Raw genomic sequence first — 16,112 nt, 5'->3', positions numbered from 1 at the left:
ACGCTTTTTGGGAATCGACAAATTCAAAAACTTGCGCATCATCTAGCATGTTGCTTCTATTGCAATAGTGCCGAACAAAACTGTATTGCGAACACTGGTTGGCTATAACAATCAGTCAGACCAATGAGCGAATAGATTACAACTTGTAGAGCTTACCTAATTCTCAACGAAACCTAACAACCGACATTGTCTGTACTTTTTGTGAATGAGGTAAATAAACTTAAAAATAGAAATTGTCGGTTTTAAGGGTGGCTCTATACACCACTTTTTGATGACGCAGTACGCAAAAAGGTAAATCTGGAAACATGCATTTCCGGTACTGGCTGATTTAAACTGAGGTGAATTGTATGGGAACCGCTATTTTGAAAAATTTGTTAAATGGATAGATTTAATTTGATAATTGGAAAATTCATTACTTACAAGTAATGTGGTATGTGACACCTTCACGTTGTGTGGTATTATTTATCGAAATAAACAATAAAATCAAGTATAAATTTTTAAAGAGTTTCTTAAGCATCATCGATATGTTACACCGTAGGGCAGTGGGTTAGTGGGTTCACTACAAACCAGTAGGTCATGAGTTCGATTCCCGTTGAGAACAATAAATTTTTTAACTTTTCAAAAATTTCTTAAACGAATTTTTTGGTTTAATACCGTGAAAGAAAATTCTCAACAGGTGAAAATATTTCAATTATAATATACTTTAATGCACATTAATATCGACACCTAACGGGGATGAGAGGGTTGCTTTGAATTTCTCTCAGGTTGGGATACATAAATCCTATTAGCCTAGTCAATGTTCCCCTTTATTTATTTGACATTCCAACATTATATTTAGGAAATTTTCTTCAACTCAGAAAGGAAAAGTCCCCAAGGTGTTTGGGCCTTGGGACTTAGGAACGATAACCCTTACATGAGGAACTTTCATACCAAATAAAATTTGAAATATTTTTTGTGTTTATTTGCAATTGTTTTCATTCAATTTTTTATTTCACATTTATTAAAATACATTTTCTTATAACATCAAGCAACTTTTTCAGATGATTTGTCAACAGAGTAAGAAAATATGAAAAAATATGTTTTGGGGAAATACTAAAAAAAAAATTGCAATAATAACATTTTTGAATGTTAAGAAGTGTTATATTTTTTTTATGTGTCCGAAGGAAATATCCATCATATGACAAAATAATTTCTCTCAATTTGTTGATAGCTGTCTTTTTAAAAAATATTTTACAAAAACACGAAAAAACATTAAAATATTCTTTAAAAATACCTATAGTATCCCTATCGTCATTTTAATATTTGATAAGTATATGTTTTGTGGTCTTCTATTGAAAATTGGAATAAACTGTGGGTGTATAGAGCCACCTTAAACTAGGAACTGGCTATTAAAATTAGCCCGACCGCCGGGCTGTCTTTTGAAGTTTCGCCCCCGCCCGCCTAAGAAACAGACCGTCTCGGGTGGTCGGGCGGGCTCTTATTTCCAACCCTGGATACTGTGTCAAAACAGAATCAATGAATATCGAAGATCATAAAGTATGATTTTCATTTAATATGATAAAGGTGGTCTCATGAGGTGAAGTCTCATAAGGGTGAAGTCTCGTCTCGGTGAGCTTTGTAATCTGTGATTACCTATGTTTAGTTTATGTTTCCACAATTTCACATTTGCATGGATGAATTTAAAAACGCTAATTTAAATACGTGTAAATTTTCATTAAAATTTGCTATATATTCTGTTCATGAAAGAAAATACGGGAAATAACTCTAAAGTGCATTCAATATGAAAAATTTCGAGAGTTCTGAATGTCAACTTGGTGTGCAAATTTGATGTATCTATTTTAAAAATGCCCGATATAATATGCAATGTCAACCCGTGCACACACGGGTCAAAATCTAGTATCAGTTTCAAAATCAGCATCCATTGTGGGCCTACCTTATAGCATGTAATCGTAATTTTAAAATGTTGAAACTACATAGTTTGAGGATGCTAACATTTTATTTCATTAACTTTTTGTCTCAGAGGTCATGCAATACATATCTTGTTTATATGATGAAAATACTAGAAAAGGTGGTTGTCATTAATCTTCAATATTTTTGTTAGGTGTATTGGTATTTACGGACAAAATCGAACTTCATTTAGTGTAATTTTCATTTTCTGAGCATTAATAAGAGTTTGAAAAAATCACATCCAAGTAAGTATTTTTTGTGTTTTGTTGTTTTTTTTTTTTAGATTCTACGCTCTATGAATATACCATGCCGATGAGATGCATTTCATTTTCAAAGCTTTTATCTCATATGTGAAAGTTAACAACCATTGACGGACAGAGGATTGCCAGATAGCCTAGAAGCCAGTACGCACTGTTTGAACTCTGTGGCAAAGTCGCTAAGGCGACAGTCAAAAACGTAAATGGTCTTCCCTTAAATAATGGTGTAAACTCGTGTGATGTTTTATAACCTTACTCACTTGATCTATAAAAACATTCGACTGGAAAATGTTGTCACGTGATATGTTATAAAGCTATTCAATGTATTGAAAACCATACATGTATCACTCTTTTGCACTACGGTCTATCAATTATTTTCATATTTTCTCGAAAACAACAATGGCTGCTAACCAAGATGATTTTCTGCTGCAATATTTTCTATAAAATTATGATAATGCAGATATCCTCATAATTATAATGTGTCAGAACTGTGAAAAGACGTTGTTTTTATTTACTCGTTTGAAAACTATCAAAATTGTTGCATATTTCATTTAATTTATCAAATAAGAAGGAACCCCACAAAGTAGTTATAGCTCATAATCCTTTAAATTTTTCTTTTTAATTTTGACGATAACTGTAAACAAACGGTTTTATTACTATGTTAGCAATAATTTGGCAGAGTAATTAACTACTTACAAGTTACCAACTAATTGTAATTTCATTTCGAATTGTAATAAATATCGGATGTAATTTTCAATGAACGGTATAAGGTTGCATCACCCGTATTGATAACCTCTAAAGATAAGAATTGCGGTTGATGAATCACAACACGGGTTAACTGAAGCTGCATGTGAAAACGTCTTTTTTAATTACTTACACGCCATTTTAATGTCTTTGGAGTTTGTGTACACGAGTATGAACTCGAAATACATGGCGACTTCAAATTCTCTCTCGGAGGAAATTCCGGCGAAGTAACTGATTTTTTAATTGATTATTTTAACCAAGTCGCCCCCTTGTTTAGTCCTTGTTGACATTCAAATAGAAATTAATAAACAATAAAAGCAAAGGGAAAATGCACTTAATCAGAAAGAACACTATTTATTTTTAAAATCATACATAGATACCTGTAAGCCTTACGTCCTTTCGTGTTCTTGATCTACTTGAGTCTTAACACAAACTTAAGAATCACCAAGTCCAATTGTTGGTCACCAAGCAGTTTATTAACAAGCGTGATCGTATAGTCAAAATTACAACATCAGTTAAAAGCAGCCCAAATCAAAGATCAACTCTACATCATTTTACATGGAAATATATAACATTTTACTTATGATTGATAGTCCCGACTAGTTTGACCCATTTAGGATGACCATACGTGAGCATTTATTGTTCAAATTCCAGAGTTATATTTTATTTCTAAATAAAGTAACAAAACTGTCAGAACAGGTTACAAAACTTAAATTGCTGGAACAAGCATTACATGACTAACTTGCAGTATCAAGGCCTTCATTGCAGACACAGGATCGCCAAATATTACAATTTGTTGATAACTTGTTTATATACCTTAAATTTGGATATTTTGCCCGAATTCCGTACCTGATTAATTAACATCATTTAAGACTACGATTATTGGGATGCGGGCTTTGAGTCTCCCGCCTGAGTATGACGCATCGCTTAATACGTACAATATTGAAAGGTCATGTATAAAAGTATACATGAGTTCATGGTTTAAAAGGTTATATAAAACATGCGATACATGACTTAGTATAGAGTACCAGAGCTTTTGATGCAGACACAGAATCGCCAAATATGACAACTTATTATAAAACTCCCAGTTTGGATATTTGTGCCCGCATTCTACAACTGGTTGCAAAAAATCATTTAGGAATGCTGCGCAGTGCTACAAGGTTCACAGAGTTCACTCTGTTATTTATCATTACCACTATTCTTTGCGCAGTATCTAGGTATACATAAGTATCATAGTCACCAATTTGTAATACTTACAATTCCAAGGTCATAGCATAGCTATCTGGTTACAAACTAGCTGCAATAATGTAGCCCTCTCCGATTTTTTATATCTGATGTTTACTGGAGAAGGCAACAATTCCATAGGATCTCCGTAAAGGTGCTAAATTAATTTCTTAATGCGGCTGAGTTCGGTCTGAAAAGATCGATTTTATATTTGACTTCCTTTAGATAAAATGATTTTTTTAATTCAAGTTGAACAAACTAACCGTATATAGATCAAACCCAGATAAAACACATCAGCATGATTACCAGTCGTCTTTTCAGCAGCCATGATCTCGCATGATTTTATGGGATTTACGCTTGTAATTTTGATGGGCTTGACAACGTGAATGTCAGTGTAAATAATCGATCTTACCTCGTTCTATCACTAAAACATCATTTGAGGAAATTGTATATATTGGAAAATATTTTCCGCGTTAATTATGTTTAAATAGGGAAATGTCTATATTCAGTTCAAGATCCGCTCCTGAATTCTCATTGGCTGTCCCAAAATAAAACAGTCAAGGTCAGTAAACATGGCGGACAAATTCAACTTGCGTTGGTGACATACACGAAAAATTACCGATATATGGACTATACTTGATATTTTTTGATTAATCTATGCTATAGACATCTACAATGTGCGAGTTTAAGTGAGACATGCAAATGTTATTGTCATTTATATACGATTTGAGACGAAATCGTTGCGGGAGTGAATCACTCCCGAACTTGCACCAATACGGAGATCCTATGGAGTTGTAGCCCTCCCCACCCCCCACCCCCCCCCCCCTAAAAAAATCGGGTAAAGGCTGCGATCAAAAAAGCTGGCACGGATGGTAGCGCGAGGGGGTCATTGATGTAGGAGGAAGCTGGAGTATTCGGAGAGAACCCACATGTCCAAACTGTCGACCGCCATACCCTATCACTTACAATCGCTGTCCATCACGGGGGATCGAACTCTGGTCGCAACGGTAAGAAGCGAGTGTATTATCCACTACACTACCTGGAGACTTAATTTATTACTACCGTTGTAATCATGATAATTCCATATAAAACTGAGGGAGGGTCTAAAGAGCTTAATTGAAAGAGTACCCAATGTCATTATAAATCGATATTTTCAAACTAAATATAACTCAAGCACATGTATTATTTTTTTTATATGAAACATCCATCTGATTTTAATCTAAAATACAAAATATTGCGTCACTAATGTTCCTCTATTCAATGTTAATATATCATTGCACTCTAAGTCTTTGAAATTGTATTTCAATTAAGAAGATATAACAAAGAGTTAGAGCTGTAATGCGTGTTCATGACTTCTAAACTTTACAGCAGCAGAAATTGGGACCACAGAACTGCATTGAGCAGGCATTTTGTTTGTAGCGATACATGATCTTATTGACTTGTCCTACGACACCAGGGCGGGGCTCCTGTCCTGTTTCATAGAAATGGAACGCCTGAGAACATCTTGCCCTAATTTAAAAAATAGAGAGAGACACGTGTCAGATATAGTGTGTAATAATCAACCTTTTTGATATCAATATGACAACAAGATATCTGTGAGCCAATGCTCACTAGTGATACCCCCGCTCTGATGTGAATATGCAAAATAAGCAAAGTCGACATTTAACAGAAAGCTGGCATCCGATTGGTACAGAAATATATCCCACAATATGGCATGCCTAAACAAATAGTGTGTTAAAATTTCAAGCATCTGCGATAAATAGCTGCTGAGAAATCTTTGAGGAAAATTTGTTTGAAAATTTTGGCTAAAATAAACAAAGTACTCATTTAACAGGAAGACGACGTCCGATTGGTACAAAAATATATCCCACGATATGGCATGCCTTAAAAAATACTGTGTTAAAATTTCAAGCATCTCCGATAAATAGCTGCTGAGAAATCTTTGACGAAAATTTGTTTGAAAATTTTGGTTAAAAAATCAGCAAAGTCGTCATTTAACAATAAGTTGACGTCCGATTGGTAGAAAAATATATCCCACGATATGGCATGCCTTAACAAACACTGTGTTAAAATTTCAAGCATCTGCGATAAATAGTTGCTGAGAAATCTTTGACGAAAATTTGTTTGAAAATTTGGTTAAAAAATAAGCAAAGTTGTCATTTAACAGGAAGTTGACGTACGATTGATACAAAAATATATCCCACGATATGGCATGCCTAAACCAATAGTGTGTTAAAATTTCAAGCATCTGCAATAAATAGTTGCTGAGAATTCTTTGACGAAAATTTGTTTGAAAATTTTGGCAAAAAATAAACAAAGTCGTCATTTAACAGGAAGTTGACGTCTGATTGGTACAAAAATATATCCCACGATATGGCATGCCTATACAAATACTGTGTAAAAATTTCAAGCATCTGCGATAAACAGTTGCTGAGAATCTTTGACGAAAATTTGTTTGAAAATTTTGGTTAAAAAATAAGCAAAGTCGTCATTTAACAGGAAGTTGACGTCCGATTGGTACAAAAATATATCCCACGATATGGCATGCCTATACAAATACTGTGTAAAAATTTCAAGCATCTGCGATAAACAGTTGCTGAGAAATCTTTGACGAAAATTTGTTTGAAAATTTTGGTTAAAAAATAAGCAAAGTCGTCATTTAACAGGAAGTTGACGTCCGATTGGTACAAAAATATATCCCACGATATGGCATGCCTTAACAAACACTGTGTTAAAATTTCAAGCATCTGCGATAAATAGTTGCTGAGATAAATGCAACAGAAATTTTTGTTACGGACGGACAGACAGACAGACAGACAGACAGACAGACAGACGGACGGACGGACAGACAGACACACAAGGGTAAAACAGTATACCCCCTCTCCTTCGGAGCGGGGGTATAATTAAAGAAATTGTACAGACATAAATAAATTTACAAATGAAAATAACAAACTACAGGTATCGTAAGCCAGCTCACAAAATAGTACCCCGTGAAGGCTGCACCATCTGTCGGTCGGTCAACCTAGTTTCCGTTGATTTCCTTCGCAGAGGATGAACAGATTGAAATGAAATTTGATACACAGGTTTAATATAACAAGTTGCTGTCCTTTAAAAAAGGACTACAATACGTGGACCATTTGCATGTGTTTCCAACGAAAACGTGAAAGCCTTAAGATTATCAGAGATTCCACCGACTCTAGCCCTCTGCTTTTAACCACTAAATTTGTGCGCTGTATTACGTATATATGTATGTATAGCCCTGACTTTTTATCTCAGAATTTAAAGGGTTCATACTTCTAAAATAATTATGATCTATCTATGAATGAAGTTTGCATGTATAGTATAGACATTCGGTGAATTCTACTACCGGTATTTGTGCACACATTACGATTCGCACTACTTTGCTAACTATGCAGTGACAGCTTTGTGTAAATTAAAAATTTCGTATTTTGATGCATTTTTCTTGAGATTTAAACTTTTATACAGTGACATAATTATTCAATCATACTTAAATGCTTAAAAAAATTTAATAGGGAAGTACTCTAGCTTCGCCTTCTATAAAAGTAAAGATAAGTTCCATGTATAGTCGGAAAACAACAAAACATTGCAAATTATGCTATTTGATGCATGTTGTAGTTTCGGCATAACATTAACTTATTTCATAATACCAGGGACGTATATACTTACGTCCCTGATAATATTGATAGTTCATATTACATGCCAATCATTTCTTTAAAAGGAAAACTTTCTTTATGTACTGTTTACCGACAATTTTACAATTACAGCGCCTTTGAACTTGTGTGTGCATATGGCAGGGAATCCCGATCCCGATTCAGATAAACGTGTGCTAGCCTGGTTCCCAGGCTAGCTCATGCGCAGGCTGAATTTTCCCCATAGCATCCGGTCTAACCTCGCTTATATATTTTCTGCGTGGACCTCAGGGTCCACGCAATAATATCTAGGTCGAGCTCGATTTTGGGTACTAGTTATACCCCTTGAAGATTCTAATTATTTGCAGTTTCCTTCCTTTTCTTCGCAGAGTTTGTACATACTAAACTGAAATTTGGTATACAGCTTTATCTTAAAAATATCTAAGTTAAATTCGGTTTTATTTTTGCTAGCCAAGGTTTTACGATCCATTCTACTCTTCGCTAGTCAAGGGTTAACAATCTACGCGGCTCCTCTACAACCCTTGGCAGATTTAACCATTGTTTTGGAAATAGCACAGCGCCGTCTAGTGATTGAGTTAAACACGAGCAGCTAGAATACGCATTATTCATGAAGGGTCCTCCATACACCTGGAAAAAGATCTGCATACAAACGTATACTGCTATGCTATTTAAAGATGTGGATTTCTAGCATGTGTTCAACTTGAAAATGACAAAAAATGTTGAAAAAATCAATTTTTTAAACTGTAATACTATTCAAGAAAACAAAAGTCCCTGCGGTTTTCGCACTAGGGACCTGCAGATTGGTAGATTGAAGCTACATCCATAGCGCCTCAGAGATAGACAACAAATTATTGCTATATAAACTGTGTCACAATGTGTTCAAATCGTCATGTTGTGACGCATTGTCATAAAAAGCAGACGTCATGGGGTGTCGAGGAACCTAAGAGATAATAAAAGAAATGGTCGTGTGAAAAAAAATAATACTATCTAAAATAAACATATATTAGTAACTATATATCGTATGTTAGTCGTTAACCAAGTAAAAGTACTACTGTTTGTATTCAAAGTTGAATAAAAACAAAACGAACTACAGTGCAGAGTTGATCGTACATCCTTGCCTAGCGAAAATGGTTCGGTTTTGGGTACAATAACTGACGGTTTAGTCCGAAATATCTGATGTTCTGTTTTGTTTAACGAACTTGATAATTTTCTTGCCAGTTAAACGTCAATGAGAAACTGTGCCACTGCGGATACTTGCCTTTTTTAACTAGATGCACTATTCTCGGCTCGATTTTAATTGGGGGGGATAAACTCACCAAAGTATCGCTTACAATAAAATCTAATATTTCGAAGTATACAGAGTTGTTACCATAAAATATTACAATTATATGTAGTTTCCGTTCATTTTCTTCCCAGATGTCTCAAAGGGAGGGGGCATAAGTGTTCAACTTTCACAAACATCTCTTGTCGATCTTAAAGTGACCTTGAACTTGCACATATGCCCAAAGCTGAAGATCAGGGCATTTTCACAGTTCACAAGCAATCTTCCATGTCAAAATTTAATTAAGGTCTTCCGTTTCCAACGGAAGACCTTGTACTGATTCTGTTGGAAATTCTTCATTATTATTAAGGTCTTCCGTTTCCAACGGAAGACCTTATTGTTATTGCTTTGTTTCTTTTTCACTATTATTAAGGTCTTCCGTTTCAACGGAAGACCTTATTGTTATTGCTTTGTTTCTTTTCCTCTATTATTAAGGTCTTCCGTTTCCAACGGAAGACCTTATTGTTATTGCTTTGTTTCTTTTTCACTATTATTAAGGTCTTCCGTTTCTAACGGAAGACCTTATTGTTATTGCTTTGATTCTTTTCCTCTATTATTATTAAGGTCTTCCGTTGGAAACGGAAGACCTTATTGTTATTGCTTTGTTTCTTTTCCTCTATTATTATTATTCTTTTTTTTTTTCTCCCACGTTTTCTCAAGAACGCTTCAGCCGATTTTGATAAAACTTTCAGATCTTGTTTATGACAAAATTTGTAAGAAAAGTACGTGGGATTTTTTTGGTCGTCACTTCCGGTCCCGAGATATTAAAGATTTTATGTTTTTGCTTGTTCACGAGTTTTCTCCAAAGGTGTTTAAGATAGAACTTTTAAATTTTCAGGGATGATGGAAAGTGTCCAGGCGCAGTGTACTACGCATTTCCGAACGTCCGCCGTCACTTCCGGTCGTCACCGGAAGGAAATGAAAAACCTTAATTTTTCAATTTTTGGGATTTGATTTTTTTTATTATTTCATTCGATAGAGACGCCCTCAAAGCTTCTAAATATGAAATTTGTTTTAAAATCGATCCAGGCATTCTTGAGATTTTGGACCCCAAAATCCTGAAGCGAAGGTCCGCGTAGCTCAGTCGTTAGAGTGTTGGACTTGTGCCCAGACGACCCGGGTTCAGTCCTTGAGTGCCGAATGTTTTTTCTCTCTTATTTGTGTTTTGATTAATGATTTCGTTTTTAAAATGATGGATTTGAATGTTTTTCGTTTTATTTTTGTCATAATTAAAAATAATAGCGTTTTTTTTCAGTACAAATATGGAGCTCTTTTCTGTCAGCAGCTCTCTAAATTTAGACGCTCGTCGCATTGCCGGTATCAAAGACATGCCGAATGTTGGTTTTTTCTTAATTTTGTTTTGTTTAACGATTTTATCTTTAAAATGATAGATTTTAATGTTTTCCGTTTTCTATTTATTATATATAGAAATAATAGCGGTTTTTTAATTTACAAATAGTTAGCTTGTTTCTGTCAGCAGTTCGCTAAATTCAAACGCTCGTCGCATCGCAGGCATCAAAGACGTGCCGCCAAAGTACCCCTGCAGTACGCTGGGTCGCTTTGCCGGCATCAAAGAAATGCCGCCATCTCATTGACACACACAATATTTAGCAATCCACCCACGTTTAAGTAAGTATTCAACATGACCTTAAAAGGAGGACTGATTAGTATTTATTCACATATATAGATACACGCATGCATGTATATAAATGTGTTTATTGACATACGTTGCTAATATACTGATTCCCTAAACACTATAAAAAAAACTAGAAAATCTCTCAATCTCTCTCTCTATCTCTCTCTCTCTCTCTCATGCAGTAAATTGGATAGAGGCTAAATGTACATTGGCGTCCAAAAAATTATAATACATGTATTTATTTCAAGTTACGGGATAATGTCTATGGATTCAAATAATTTGAAATTCATTGTTTAATGATTGTCTTCATACTGATTGGAAGTCAACGCTAAAAAGTCATTTTTATCAAAGATGGTGGACTTTTTCCTTTTTTGTGCATATCTATATACTGATACAAATCTGTTGCCTGTCTGGGATTAAGAAAAACCTCCAAAGTTTATACACGTAACTATACAAACGAACGGGTGACTGCGACAAGGTTTGAAAACTGACCAGATGTTTATGAGTGTTTGAGCCTAAGATAAACAGATGTTAAAAAATCAAGTTACATCTTTCAAACAACGCTTATACATTGTTCTAACATATGTATTTTTTTCTTTAGAAATTGTGTAATTTGTGATATTTAGAATTGAATATTTTACGTTTAATATAGAAGTCGCTGACCGACCCCCCCCCCCCCCATTTATAAAATCATTTAGTTTTTCTGGCCCGATTTTCCTTGATCTTTGATCTTGGGCCTTTAATTTCAACTAAGTACCATTCTAGATTACTGTACTAATTACCAGACCAATTCGTTCATTATTAACAGAGTTATGAAGTTTTTGGCATTTGAGTTTCAATTGTCGTGATTAACATGTACTGTAAAAAAAATCATAACTCCCAAGCCCTTCACCCAATCCTAATGAAAATTCGTGAAAATGAACCTCGGACACCATTCTTATTGTCTGCCAAATATGCAGCGGATTGAACAATCAAGACGAAATTCCTGAGATTAAACGGCGCTTATTGCCTATACCGGGAAATTAAATTTACACAGTACACGCACCGACCCCCCCCCCCCCCCCACTATTCACAAAATCATTTAGTTTTTCTGGCCTGATTTTACTGGATCTTTCATCTTGAACCTTTATTTTCAACCTAGTTCAATTCTAGATTACTGTACTACACGAAATGACCGAATCCGAGATCCACACCTCAAAATTCTATTTTCGATTTATTTACGACGAAAATCAAGCTCAGGTCTTTTCACCCCCCTCCAGACACAAACACGCATCAATATTTCAAATGACCTCGCACTGTTACCAAACCTGAATAGTCAGACATCTTACACGTTGTTTTTCATCTCATACAAAAACTCAGCTCTTCTCCCGGGCGGAAACGTCCAAGATTCAAAGACAAATTCGGGAATTATTTCGCGTCAGTCATGTTTTGAGACATCTGCAAAGGCTGTGTGTTCTAATCTCGCCGGAACCAAGATTTGTTCTTTCTCTCTATTTCTTTCTCTCCTTTTTATTTAATTTTGTAACTAAAATATTCAACATAAAAGGGTTGTTGGACTGAAGTTCAAGTTGAAAAACACTCTTCAATTAAGATTTAGACAAAAACAGTCTTTTATTTTTAGAGTCTTCCGTCTTCAGCGGAAGACCCTTCTATTCTTATTGTTATTAGGGTCTTCCGTTTACAAAGAAAGACCCTCGGGGTTTTTCTTCGGTTTCTTTTTATTACAGGTTATTAGACGTGTTATTAGGTCAAAAGACCTCTTATTTAATATGAAATAAAATGGGGCTGGTCCTTCAAATTAGGGATCCAACGGGGTGTATAATTCTTCATCCATCGCTCTTTAAGATCACACGTGCATTTCCATAAATGTTTGTTGATGAAGATAAAAGAAAAGGTCATTTCCTCTTTTTAAAATCGGACGGAAGACCTCCTCGTTGCTCGCAACGAGATCGTGTCTAGTTATTATTCTTTTTTTTTTCTCCCACGTTTTCTCAAAAATGCTTCAGCCGATTTTTATGAAACTTTCAGATCTTATTCATGACAAAATTTGTAAGAAAATTACACGAGCTTTTTTTGGTCCTCACTTCCGGTACCGAAATATTAAAGATTTTACGTTTTTGCTTGTTCACAATTTTTCTCAAAAAGTATTTAAGATAGAACCTTCAAATTTTCAGAGATGGTAGAGAGTGAACGGCCGCAGTGCCCTTCGCATATCCGAACGTCCGCCGTCACTTCCGGTCGTCAACGGAAGGATATGAAAAACCTTAATTTTTCAATTTTTTGGACTTGAATTTTTTTTATGTTACTATTCGATAGAGACGGTCTCAAAACTTCTGAATATGAAATCTGTTTTAAAATCGATCCACGCATTCCCGAGATTTTGGGCTCCAAAATTCTGAAGCGAGAGTCTGCGTAGCTCAGTCGTTAGAGTGGTTGACTTGTGCCCAGGCGACCCGGGTTCAGTCCCCGAGTGCCGATTATTTTTTCTTGCTTATTTGTGTTTTGTTTAACGATTTTATCTTTATAATGATGGATTTGAATGTTTTCCGTTTTCTTTTTGTCATAAATAAAAATAATAGCGGCTTTTTTTTCAGTACAAATATAAAAGCTCTCTTCTGTCAGCAGCTCGCTAAATTCGGACGCTTGTCGCGTTGCCGGCATCAAAGACATGCCGTCGAAGCACCCCTGCAATTCGACCGCATTAGAGTTCACTGTATCACTTTGCCGGCATCAAAGAAATACCACCATCTCAATGATTGTATACACACAACATTTAGCAATACACCAACGTTTTTAGTATTTAACATGGCTTTAAAAGAAGGGCTGTTTTGTATTTATTCAAACAATTAGATATGTATACATGTATACATGCGTTTATTGACAAATGTTGCGTTTATATTGAATTCCTGAACACTAAATCTCTCTCTCTCTCTCTCTCTCTCTCTCTCTCTCTCTCTCTCTCTCTCTCTCTAATACACAACGCTTCGTGTTCTTCTACCTTTTAAACCACAAATAATTTAAATGCATGTTCACTGATACTTTGTAAGAAAATAATTCAACTCATATAACTGTTTTTTTTCTCTCAGTTATATTGATATAGATAAAAAGAATATCAACTATCCTTTGATTTAGCATTAGTGCGTAAAAACAAAAAGTCGAAATATTATGCAACGTTTTAGACCGATTTGAACGGTATATTTTTATTTCTAAAAAAAAAATTATATATACTAGCGTTTTAAAAGATTAATACAGTTAGGCGTGTTTATTTCTGTTAATTACTGCGTGGACTCTGATGAAATAACAAGCCAGACTTCAACACATTAAGACGATATTCACACCTTGCTTGATCAACCTGTCTTATTCTCACCTTGTTGGGGATCGTGCAGGAGGCGAAGCCTCCAGAATCTTCGGTAATTACAATTTCAGATGTAGATAATAGATACTTATGAAAATTAAAAAAAAAATGAGTTCTTTTTTTTATTCTTAAAAAAACCCCTGCAGTTTCTTCGTTATATTTGCCCGATGATTATAGGATGTACGTGCACCGGGTTATATATGTTGCAAATGCGGAAAGTTCACAAGGGAGGTAGTAACAAGTCGGGGTCTGCCTTGAAGCCCCCACTTGCCAGTGCAGGCATGAGTCCGGCAAAGGTAAACAAATGGAGGGGATGCGTCTGGTAATCGAAGCATATGTGTAGAATCCGCTTTTGAAAGCCTGCATGTGTACTAAACAAATATATAACCCCTCCCAACCGATCTACAATATGCCGAGTTTCTTAATGTTTTTATTTTGCCGTCTTTTTACAAAAGGATTTTAAAGAAGATAGGAGAGGGGATAAGATAGCGCAAACGCGCACTTGGTTTAGTCGTAAAATACAATAATATTTTTAATCTATTTTTTTATTACATCTATTAAAATATATTTTAATGCAAATTTGCAAAACCATGCACAATTTCTAACTATATTCAGTTTTTAATATATTTAACAAACCATAAGAATCTCATTGAGATTATGGCGAAAATATGGATCCCAGACCAACATTATAAGAGTTCTAAAAATGACACTATTTGGAGGTTCTGATAAGTACATACATATATATATACCCAATATGAATCAACATATTCAAAGTATATATATATATATATTAAACATAATTTAAATGATGATATGTAATATATCTGTTGTTTTAAATATATTTATTTTTTTTAAATTGTAAGTTTGTTGATATTTTGATATTCAAAATCTTATCTGTCCGTGTATAGACATTTTACACGCCTCACTTATAATTTCATATTTGCGCAATCCGAATCATCTTTAGTACGCTTTACTATAAATGATGTATGACGTCAGCTTGTTTACATAGTGGAAGTAACCTACGCTGTTCAGAGTTCTGCAAACTTTCATCTACGCAACTGTTTACCTAACTGTTCTAAGAATTACGAAATTTTTAGAACGTTTTCCCAGCTCAAGAAATCACTGTAAGTATCATGAATATGTGTTGCACATCGAAAATAGCTGTTTCAATGCTTTTGAGGAATTGCAGACGTTTAGGCCCCAACATGTTTAGGCCCCAAGACGGTTAGCCCCAGGTAAGATGTTTAGGCCCCAAGATGTTTAGGCACATGTTGTTTATAATAATAACTGATAGTTAAAAGAACATGGCTTTTAAGCACTTTTGAGCCAATAAATGCAATTTACTTTGATTTGTAGTAAACTTACAATGGCAATCGGTTTTTAGAACGCAGTTCGCAATTGAATAGTGAACTACGTTCTAGAACGCAGTTCGCAATTCAAAATTTAGAATTCATATTTGGGGCCCGAAATTTTCAGGGGCATCTACTAGTGGTATTTCACTACCACTGTGAAAATATGGTGATGCAGCTCTCTCTAGTTTTTAAGAATCGGGCTAATATGCAATTGAATAGTGAACTGCGTTCTATCTAGAACGCAGTCCGCAATTCAAAAGTTAGAATTCATATTTGGGGCTCGAAATTTTCAGGGGCATCTACTGGTGGTATACCACTGCCATCATGAAAATTTGGTGAAGAAGTCTTCTCTACTTTTTGAAATTTTGACCTTTTCGCAATCGATTAGTGAACTGCGTTCTAGAACGCAGTTCGCAATTCAAAAACTTGTATTTGGGTATGTAGATGTATATTTTAATAAATAGATTATTACAGTCAGTTCAAGCATATCTTTTACAACATACACCATAGCATAGCATAGCATTAAAATCTCATAGCATAACATTGAAATCTCATATCATAGCATTGGAATTTCATACCATAGCATACAATCTCATAGAATCGCA

General features: G+C 34.9%; 1 protein-coding gene across 1 annotated transcript in view; it reads right to left on the bottom strand.

Annotated features, from left to right (window-relative positions):
• Nucleotides 1-5,023: 5,023 nt before the first annotated feature.
• LOC128176742 (uncharacterized) overlaps nt 5,024-16,112 on the bottom strand; it is a 57,268-nt gene continuing 46,179 nt past the window's right edge. The window contains exon 3 of the mRNA XM_052843257.1: nt 5,024-5,681. Coding sequence (XP_052699217.1) covers nt 5,528-5,681 — 154 coding nt within the window. The 3' untranslated portion in view covers nt 5,024-5,527. The remainder of the gene's footprint in view (nt 5,682-16,112) is intronic.

This window comes from Crassostrea angulata, chromosome 3, assembly GCF_025612915.1.
Source record: "Crassostrea angulata isolate pt1a10 chromosome 3, ASM2561291v2, whole genome shotgun sequence".
Lineage (NCBI taxonomy): Eukaryota > Metazoa > Mollusca > Bivalvia > Ostreida > Ostreidae > Magallana > Magallana angulata.
Note: the sequence above shows the minus strand (reverse complement) of the source record. Positions and strands in the feature narration are given on the sequence as shown.